Raw genomic sequence first — 10,895 nt, 5'->3', positions numbered from 1 at the left:
AGAGTTTAATCTTGACAGGTACATGAAAATCACAGGGCTCTAACTCCCTTACATTGTTAGGCAAGAGCTCACTACTCAAGTCCTCAGCTTTGAAGTTCAGCCCTATCACGAGCCACCCTGAACTATGAAGCTACACAGCAGTCACAGCTTTGGTGTAACTTAAGGCCAGTCATGTGCTCTGAGTTTTACATAATAACTTGAAATACAAAGATTAAAGACAAGGCTGAGCACACCTGAGTACCAGATTTTATAATGCCACCCTTTTGATCTAATCATATGACTACAAGCTAATGGATAACTGGCATATTATCACTCTCATGACATGCAGTGGGAAAGACAGTGGATGAATGTTGTATATCCAAGGAAGTTTGCTTTCCAGAAAGCCCAGTATTCCCCTCCCATAGGGACAGCATTCAAACTCGAGGTTGGATTCCCAGGAATGACATGAGCAGTCAGTTTTGACTAAAGCAGATGCCAGAATGACCAGGCTGACAGGGTGCATGAGGAGATGCCCCACCTCTGTCACTCACATGCCCCAAGCTCAAAGCCTGACAGCCTGATCCTCCATCCAGCAGCCAAGCCATGACGAGTGCAAGGAGTACTTTATTACTTCAACGTGAAAACCAAGTCTTTTTCTCTCCATTCTAATGGAACTGTAGTAAAAGGCCTTTAGTACTCAAGATGTCTACAGAAAGGTTTCCAAAGTCCAGCCTTCACTGCTCCCAGGCCTCCTGATGACTACATACAAGAACAGTAGACAGTGTGCTCTTTTCACAAGTTTAATAGAGTTACAAAAGGATACCACTGCTCTATGTAACACATGGCTAACCACAGACACAGCATTGTCACTAAGGTCAACAGGGCTTGATGTACAGATACTGATCGTTAGGATTTGCTATGAAGGTACTGTCAACAGGACAAATTTTCCTTCAAGTAAAAAAGTTACTGTTTTTAACTATAACATGATCCCTTGACTCAATGACTTAATCAAAGTTCAGTAACTGATACTTGCTCTTTATGTAAGGCATACTAGTTTCCACTCAGGCTGAATGTTTATTTCTGCTTGGCGAAATACTCTTTGCTTTTCTGAACATCAGGCTTGATTGTGTCACTCCCAGGCTTCCAGCCAGCTGGGCACACTGAAATGATAAGAATGTTATGTTTAAGTCTTACCAGCTGCTCCTGCAGAACATGTTTTACACAACATTAAAGCAGAGTAGCAACTCATAACACGTACAGATCTTGGCAATATACAGACAGTGCATTCAGTGTCACATTATGCTCTGTTTCGTTTGTTTCTATTTGTTTACTGGGCACTAACATCCAAGGAACCATGTGTCTGCCCAGGCAACAGTGGGTCCTTTACAAAAGCACCTCTCCCAACCTCACTTAAAGCTTCTGGGAAGTTTGACAGCAAAGGTAACACCAACTCCAGCAGCCCATGTCAGAAAGGCTCGAACAGCACACTACATTTATCTCCTTGGATCCAGCAAGTCTGTATTCCCCTTATCTTTCATCCACCCTGGTCCAGCTCTCCAAGTTGAATGGGGCAGGGGGAAAAGCATTCAACTGTCACTGGTTCCCCTACATGGCTATCAAAAAGCCACCACCATGCAGAGGTTGCATGGTCTCAAACTTCCAGCAGCTCCTTGAGCAGCATTTTTTGAACACTGCTCCTTCTTTACTGCCACGGAGTGCTGGATTCTTGCTCCACTCAGGACTGGCAATTTTAGCCACAGTATGCTCAGCTTCTGAGTGTTGCTACACATCTTACTCTAGTCTGTCCTCATTTAGATGTGACTGCAGACCTAAAGCTCTAAAGGAAAACCTTTTGCCAGGTTTTGACTACTCAAAGGCACAGTAAGGCTTCATTTGCACGACATGTGACTGTTCCATCACCAAATGTTTGGGATGCCTCCTCACATGACATTTATATGCCACAGTCATGAAAGCAGCTTATTTTAATAAAACCTGCCACTGATTTACCACTTCTGAAGCACATTAAGTATGACCAGCAGCAACACATATCATGAGTTACTGACAGCTGAAGACTACTAACATCTCCATAGCAATTTTGAGTTTCCATAACTTGGTATTAACTTTTTATCTGCACTGCCTTTTTTTTTCTTTCACTCCTGCAGAAAAGCTGCCAGTATCAAATGTCTTACTCCTCCTGAACTATGGGGACAGAGACTCTCATCCATTTTACCCTCACTATATAGTGACAGAAAGATCAGCAGACTCTGTGAATTTAAGTAGTTTATGCTAACAGGCTTATGTTAACTTCTGTCTCAAGTATCTTCTATGTTTAATTGAAAGATACAACTATGTGCTGGAAAAAACATCCATCACCAAACTGATTTACATGAAATCTCAACATGAGCAAGTACTCAATAGACAAATAATTGGAACAGGATAAAGCATTATGGTCCTTCAAGAAGCAGATTTACAGAACCAGCTGCATTTCAACAGTCACCATTACCTGCTGTGCACTGACTGATACATGTACTCAGTACCTTCCAGTAACCCTTTGACTTAACCTGCCTAGTTAATACTGTTCTTTAATGAAAACATTGAATTGAAAAGCACTCTTACCTTCTCCATGTTTATCTGTAAACTGGAAGGCCTGGACAAGTCTTAGGGTTTCATCAACAGAACGGCCAACAGGAAGATCATTGATTGTAATCTGCCTCAGGATCCCCTTCTCATCAATTATGAACAGACCCCTAAAAACAAACAAAAACCAGCCCTGAAGTTAAGCACGGCTTTTGAAAGGCTGATTAGACTGATGTGAGTTTCAAAAACTCAGCTTCATTATTTGATTATGGCACCATTTACTGTGACCTCTTCCTGAAAACTAACACCTGGGTGCATGCACAGCAATGAAACAGTAGCAGCTGAAAGCCCAACAGGAACTAAGAGGGACAGGAGGCAAGTCAAAGCACTGACACAGGAGAGAAGTGCTTCCTATTTAAGGAAGATACTAGTAGGGAAAAAACTAATTCAAGGAGAGACATTCTCACATTAAAAAACCTCACTACACACTGTTCTCAAAAATACAGCAAGCAACAGCTGATTGGTCCTCCAACATCAGTTTTACAGTTAGCAGAAGTTCAGCTCCCTTGGCAACTTTCATTAACAGCAGACTAAAGACTTGGGGTTTAATTAATCTGTACTTTGATCACTAGACTAAATACCTGTAATCACTTGCATAACTTGTAGGTCTTGCATTACCAATGTTTGCAGCTCAGCTGCATGAGACTCCTGCACTGAGCAGCAGGCAGTCAAAGGGAAGCAGAATTTAACTTAAAAGCACAGGAAGCCTAAGCCCCACAGAGAAGCAGGGAGCATCTCCCCGTGTAGGAGTGTCTGCCAGCCTGCAGGAGTTCACACCCAGAACAGCTTTAGCTGCCTGCAGGTGTTCAAGGGTACACGAGCTCTGTGCTCATCTGACATGTCCCTGCATTGCATCACAACTCCACCAGCTCGTTCACCTCTGGCACATTACCTGTATGCAATGCCTTCATCCTCCTTCAGCACTCCATAGTCTTTGGCAATGGCACGTTTTGTGTCAGAAACCAGGGGGATTTTCATAGTGCCCAAACCCCCCTGTTTCTTGGGAGTGTTGACCCTAAAAGAAGAGAAGATCACATGTTAAAAATACGGGCAGTTCAGAATGAGGGCTCAAGGTACAACAGAAGCTGATCCTTTCTGCAATCTCATACTCAATCTGCAGAAGAACTGATGCTCAGTACACTCAGTTCTGTTCAGAAGCACCTGGCACCACCAATACTTACCAAGTGCCTTTGAATACACTCAGGACTCAGTTCCTGCAAGAACTGAGGCTAGGCAGAACTGTCTCTTGTTAAAAGGCTGATTCTTACCAGGCAAGGTGACAGAAGTGAGAGTCAACAGAAGCTCCAATTACTTCACAGTTGATTTTCTTGAATTCATCAGCTCTGTCACTGTAGGCAATGATTTCGGTTGGACAGACAAAAGTGAAGTCCAGGGGGTAGAAGAAGAACACAACATATTTTCCTAGAAAAGCAGTACAAGCAGTTAATCTGTTAGTTTTCAAAGAAAAAGCAAACTCCACCAAAACACAGAAAAAAGGCTAAAAAATAACCTTAAAACCCTACCCAACTGAAGTCCCCAAACCCACACTGTCAAGTTTAACAGGGAATGCTTTCCTCCAGGGTCTATTCCCATGGGCCAGTCCCAAGTACAGCTCTGGGTATGCTACACCAGAATACCCCATGGCTAACCCCTAACAGAGAAATGCCACAGATCTGAAAGGCTACCAGCCAAGGACACATTTTAACTGAGTAGGTGAGTGGTCTGTACCTACTCATCAACCTCACGCAGCCTGCAGCATCATTAGAAATACATTTCTAAAGCCATCAACATGAGTACTCGATTACTTCAGGCTTTCCCTTTGTTTTTAGTGAAGCTTTTTTTGGCAAAGCAAACATATTTCCAGCACTCTACAGAAAGGGACTGTTGGTTAGATGAAAGAATTTACTTTCCATTGACAAAGATGAGACAGAAGATGTTGCTGTTCCACAGTCTGGAAATGTTACACCAGTCTCAGTATGATACAGAGCAATGAGCCTGATGCAAGATAACAGTTTAGAGGAGTTCTATGCTCACTGGTAACAGTTATCACAGCTGGGACATTCAGTCACGCTGCTGAAAGCCTTCTAAGCATACTCCAGCCACCACTGCACAAGTTCTGATCTTCAGTCCACTGCCAAGTGGTCACTATCATTTCAAAACCAAACCAAGATGCATCTTCAGATACCCTCAAGTCCCTCCCATGTCCAGACTATCTGTGTAATTAGAGAAGCACATGAAATTACCTCTGTAGTCAGAGAGTTTGATGTCTTTGAACTGTCCATCTGGCATTACAGCCGTGGCAGTGAAGTCAGGAGCTGGTTTTCCAATGAAAGCCTTTCCTGAAGACATCTTGATTTAACCTAGACAGGAGTTAACACCAGTACAGTTTAGATGGTAGTAAGTTCGCACCTGGAAGAAAGGATTTATTCAAAGCATCTTACCAATCTTGATTAAACACCAAAGACCAAAGTTTATCAGCACTTGATCTTGCAACAAGGCTTAAGTGTCAACTAAGTTTTGTCACCTGGGTAGCTGAGCCACTATAGAGACTGCCAGCACTTCAAAATGTATGGCTCATGGCCTCCTAAAGATACAGTAATGGTTACCTAACCAGTAACAGCTCAGAATCTGGGAAAGGACTAGCCTAGGGCTTCAGCAGTACTCAGAAAACCATCCCATTCCACATGGTGGAGGAGTAGAAAGTCTGTCTGGGAACTTCCAATGAGAAGAACCTTGTTCAATTTTACAAGGGCATTTAAGACCTCAGACTTGATCTTCCTGTTGATTCTGAAAGAAAGTATCTTCTGTTAATCCCCAGGGAACATTGCTCTGCATAACTACACTTTAACCTTTTGAACAATACAACCCTTTCTTATTTGCAACCAGAAAGACTCGTGGTACATACAGAAATCACATTCTATGTTTATTATAATTTCATCAAGTTTAAATCAGTACAGCCAGGTTGTTTCCCCTTTAAGTCTACTGAAAAAGAATAAAAGGGTACACAAGGACAAGAGAACACTACTTCTGGCTGTCTGCCCCAAAAGCTTGTCATTTGTAATACACCCTGTGCAGTATTTCTGCTCAGTCTGGGAATGCAGTATAACACTCCACACTTCCAGAGCATAATCTTTCAAATACGCAACTCTACAAACCTAATTTCTGCAGATCACAAAATATTCTTAAAAGTTATTTCACTTCATTCTACACACTGCAGCACTGGCTGCCTTGGAGATAAAACATACCTCAAAGGTTAGCATGAGTCTCATGTTGCTAAGGAAAGCCAAGAGCCAAGGATTGTTTCAAGTTGTGCCTGCAAGGCACCAAGTCCGTTCTAAAAAAGTTTGAGAGCACCTCATTTCTTGGCTCCTTCCCCCTTGGCAGCCACTTTTTTCCTTGAGAACTAGCCCACAAGTCAAACATTCAGCTTTGAACCCACACCTAGCCTTTTTAGCAATGGTTTTGCTTTTGAAAGATTCTTTCACACACCCTGACAGTAATGATCCACCTCTCAGTTTTCATTTTGATAAGTGCCCATACATTCAGCATTTCTAACTGTGCAACAAAGCTCCTCATCTCCACGTTCATCCAAAGGTTTTTAGTCTTTAACTGCAGCAGACTGGGAAAGAATGTCGTGGCCAGGACCAGAGATCATTTGTAGGATGCAGTAAAGCAGGAGGACATCAAGAATCCTGTACCCACAAATGCAGCTGTGGTTTTTAAAGTGCAATTCTGCAGGAGGGATAGGGGAACAGACACTGCACAGTATTTATTTGAGAAGCCTCCAACTAGCGAGTTTTATCTTATAAGCAAGAGCTGCTTGGCCTGGAGTGCATGACCCCACATTTTTATCACTGAATTACATTATTTTCTGTTACCCAAGCTCAAGGTCATCCTTTTGCTCAGTACTATGCCAGTCCTTCTATATTTGTTCCATCAGCAATCCTCTGGAGTATTACACTAGGTAGTCAAGGTCAGACTGCTCTTTGATACTTCCCCTTTCCAAACTACAAGTTATTGCACCTTTCTCTGGTAACAATAAAATCTTTTAATATTTGCATGTGCTTTCCTCAGAGCACCCACTGTGACCTGCCCACCCTTCTGCTTTTCCGTGCGGGGTCCGCGCGTGTTCTGCTCGGATTTTTAGCCACAGCATTTCCTAACCCGCAGAGGAGCAGACCACAGAATCATTGTTACTTCCTTTCATTCTGGAGGAAAGTAGAATGAGCACCATAAATCAAATACACTCGAATCCGGCCAGAGTATCTTTGTTGCTCATAGCCGCAGACGGCCTCAATTATCTTCAAACTGCAATTATACTAAGACAGGCCTGCTCTCTTGAAGAAGCGATTTCATACCTTTAGGGTGCCTTGAACAAAAGCGAAAGGCCGTTTCAAAACACACCCTCAGCCTCCCACTCTGCCGCCTTCAGACTGTCACAAGAACGCGGTGAGGCCACCGCAGCCGCGGTGGGGCTGCGATACCGAACCGCGGGCATCGCGCACGGACCGCGGCACGCGTGGTGCCCAAGGGGCTACGAGGCGACCTCCGAGCCTTTCCCCTGCCCAGGCCGCCGCTACACCGCTCGGGGAGAGGGGAATCCGCCCTTGCATGTCCCCGAGCCACATCCAGCTCTCGGGTTTGAGGTTTTTAAGGCCCAGAAGCGAGATGCCGCCTCGCCTGTCGGGGGAAGGGGCGCTCGGCTCCCGGCAGGCGCTCGGCGCGCTCCCCCCGCCGGCCCTGCCGCGGCTCCTCCCCGCGCAGCGCTGATAAAGGCCGGAGCGTTGGAAGGACTTATCTGCCCGCTCTCCCCGCCAAAAGGAGCCCGAACCGAAACGGGGGAAAACTGAACACGGGGTGCAGGCGGCAGCCGCGGCAGCGCGATCCTTCGGGAGCGGGATGCGGGAAGAAAGGGCTCGCCCTACGCGCCTAGCTCAAGGGCGCATCTGAGCGGAGGGGGAAGGGAAAGCGAACAAAAAACCCACCCCAAACAGTAATTAAAAAGACACATTAAAAACAAACAAAAAAACCACCAAAAACCCCACAACCACTGTGCAAAGCCCATGGCGACCCCCGCGGCCCCGCACACTCACTCAGAGCGCAGTCCGGTCCCGCACACACAGCAGAAGAACGCAGCGCGAACTGCGGCAGCCCCGGCGCGCCGCCCCCTTTATAGCAGCGCGGATCTCGCGAGCGGACGCGGCGGGCAGGGCAGGGCGGCAGCGCTGCAAGGGCAGCATGACTTGGCAGATCCGGGGCCGCCGGGCGCGGGGGAACGGAGAGCATTCCCTGGAGAGAGTCCCGGGAGGTGCCGTGGAAATAGCCAATGCCGCGGTTACAAACGATTGATGGGCTTGGTGCAAGAAGCGATTGCATTTTTAGTGTCTTAATTGACCGAGCTGTGATTATTTGAAGTGCCCAGAGGGTACGCGGGACTTAGAGGGAGAGTAAGGGATGATTGGCATGTCATTCATGTGAATTAAGTGTTGGCCATTGACAGAAGTAAAACGAAACTTCTCCCGAGCAGAGCAATGTGTGTTCGCAGTGTTACAGAGGTGCGGTGTCAAATCTCCATCCTCTGGCTCTGCGCTACCCACTGCCCCCTCTCCCCGATACTCTTTCCCAAGGCTTTCATTGATTCTTCTCCATCAATGGGAACAGCGATCCAAGTCATGCAAGTCAGCAAAAGAAAGATGAAAAATAAGTTTACAGTCTAATCGTTGAGCTTCAGTGGTAGGATGGAAACGCTTGGAAGATAGTTACTTCAGGGAGTTTTGCATCATTCCCTAGTGAAGCTGCTCTGAGGGACGTTTAACCTCAGTGATTCCTCATAAGCACCATCTTTGAACCCAAGAGTGAACAAGCAGTGCGATACTTTTTAAGGGCCAAATTCTGAATTTAAATGTGAAAGCTTTATTAAATAATAAATACTAAAAGCCATGGAGCCATATCAAGGACAAAAATGCTTGCTTCTGTCAAAAGTGATAAATGTGTTCACCAACTGATTTTTACTCATCTGTTCTGCAGCTTACAATTGTGTTTCTTATACCTGTTAAAACTTGATTATAAGTTGTAATGAAGAGAAAACCACAAAGGATTAACAAACTTTAAACGTTTATAATCAAGATCACCGTGTAGTGTTGCTGGGTGACCATACCCACGTGGTGGTTCACCCAAAGATGACTCATTTTGGGACCAGATGAAATTAATCCTTAAATAATGAAAGCAAATGACATGCATATATGTACTGAGGAAAAAATCTGCACTCATTTTCATGCAACTAATTTATCTATTTCTATTGCTATAGCATACTTAATCTTTTACAGAAAGAAGTTTGTTATTTTCTTAACATCAGTGTTGTCATGAGAACTGAGGTCCATATATTGAGACCTCCCCATCACCTCAGGCCAAAGCTGTGAACAGATTAACCTCTGAAAGGTCAGGCAGTCCTAATCAAAACCTCCAGAACAATGTAGTCTCACTGCAACTCTGGCATGCTTATCAATGGACAAAGCAATAATGACCTGGTTTCTCATGGTTTCTGACTCCTTTAATGCTTGTTATGCTCATTTCTCATACTTTCAGATGCACAGTACACCCAGTATGGTCTGCAGGTTGTTCCAGGTTTGTGCTGCAAACATTGCCTTTCCATTCACATGTCTGTGGCCTCATTACTTTTGATTAATTTCTGAGCTTGTCTTTCCAGACATCAGGTTTTGGAGATTTTGGAATAATAAATAGTCAGGGCCACTCCTTGTTCAGTGAACACCTGGGTTTCTGTAGCCTTTCTAATCTTTACATGTAAGATGCTACTTAGATTAAAACAATTATGTTTTCTATGGAAATAAAGGGCATGTCTACCCCTGCAGGTGGTGGAAGGATGGAGCTCTCTCCCCACCTCACTTCTCCCCACAGCAGTTAACGGTGGTGTCATGTTCTTCTCAAATAGCTGCCAGACAGGATCAGCTTGTACCTGATTAGCATGGAGTACGAGAGCCCAGTGCAGGCCTCTCTGCACCCATCCACACAGACAGGGACACAAAAAGTACTTCATCTATCAACAATCAGGAGCTGGCATGCCCTGCAGTGCCTGAGCACTGAAATTACCCAAACTGGGAGCCAAGCTAGCTTTCACATCCATCATTTTGATCACAGTGTCTCCCATCTATCTTGGTTGGGAATGGGCCCCTGATGTGAAAAACAAACGCCCTGCTGTGTGTAAAAAGAAAGAGAAAGAAACTGGACCCGTTTCAGAACATTACCACACATTTGGGTTTCCATGCATTTGGGAATGGTTTTGTACAAGAGTATCAAAGATTTCCAATGTAAGATAAACTTAGTTGGAATATTAATGGATTTGGCAGCACTGAGCATGGCCCTGGAGCACACAGCAGAGGTAGTCCCTGCATGCCCTCAAAGCCAGTGCACTGGGACACCCCCACACATTCCTTGTGGAGTTCATCACTGCATGTGCCAAAAGCCCACTGAGTCCTGAATATACCAAACCTCCTACATACACGTGGTACTACCAGAGGCACAGTCAGAGTCGAGTGGGGACAATTTAATTTAATGTGTGCAGAAAGTCAGATGACAAGTCAAAAACTGACAAGTTCCATGGGGCATTTATGCACAAGGAGCTGGGGCACAGTCATTTTAATGAAAACAACAGATTATCATTAAATATACAATGCACGTATTAGCTTTCCTTGTTTGAGTCAAGTGAAGACTCTATTTCTAGGTCAAAATGTCTTACATTTCCTCTTCTCTGCATATCTTTCGTGGTTTTTTCCCAATTAGCAAGTTATTACTGTATGTTTGGATAACCACTGCCTTTTGATGACAAAATATTTTTGTCTTCCTTGCCTTTTCTCTTTTACTTCCTATTCCATTACTGGAAGCTAAATTTTGTTAAAGTTTTCATATGTGAGATTAATGTAATTCAAGCATCTTCTTTTGCTTGAAGACTCTGGATTTTCAAATGGATTTGTGATTGGCAGGGTCTCCATAAAAAGAAATCAAACTCAGCAGTGATTCCTTCCCCTTTATTCTTTCATTTCCTGCTTCCTGTTACTTATAATTGTCCTGTCCTTGCACTTTTCTTCCACTTTCCTTTATTTTGTCAAAACAGGCTGTGGAACAGAAAAAAAAAAAAATGCATGCCCAAGAGATTAATTGACCTTTATGCCTTTTAGCCTCCTGTGCAGTTCAAGTCAGAACAGCAAAGACAGAATCTGCAGCAGATTTCTCTTTCTGGAAATAAGTAACAGGCTCTTCAAAGC

General features: G+C 44.3%; 1 protein-coding gene across 2 annotated transcripts in view; it reads right to left on the bottom strand.

The window, feature by feature from the left end:
- Positions 1-765: 765 nt before the first annotated feature.
- Positions 766-10,895, bottom strand: part of PRDX1 (peroxiredoxin 1) — an 80,964-nt gene continuing 70,834 nt past the window's right edge. The window contains exons 1-6 of one of the 2 annotated variants that reach the window (XM_063407186.1): positions 7,710-7,855; positions 4,860-4,976; positions 3,885-4,038; positions 3,509-3,631; positions 2,596-2,726; positions 766-1,139 (exon numbers count right to left, since the gene is read on the bottom strand). In XM_063407186.1, coding sequence (XP_063263256.1) covers positions 1,054-1,139; positions 2,596-2,726; positions 3,509-3,631; positions 3,885-4,038; positions 4,860-4,965 — 600 coding nt within the window. In that variant the 5' untranslated portion in view covers positions 4,966-4,976; positions 7,710-7,855 and the 3' untranslated portion in view covers positions 766-1,053. Of the gene's footprint in view, positions 1,140-2,595; positions 2,727-3,508; positions 3,632-3,884; positions 4,039-4,859; positions 4,977-7,709; positions 7,856-10,895 lie in introns of those variants that run through there. The other variant, XM_063407187.1, reaches the window with a different exon arrangement.

The sequence above is a fragment of the Prinia subflava genome, chromosome 10 (assembly GCF_021018805.1).
Source record: "Prinia subflava isolate CZ2003 ecotype Zambia chromosome 10, Cam_Psub_1.2, whole genome shotgun sequence".
Taxonomy (NCBI): domain Eukaryota; kingdom Metazoa; phylum Chordata; class Aves; order Passeriformes; family Cisticolidae; genus Prinia; species Prinia subflava.
Note: the sequence above shows the minus strand (reverse complement) of the source record. Positions and strands in the feature narration are given on the sequence as shown.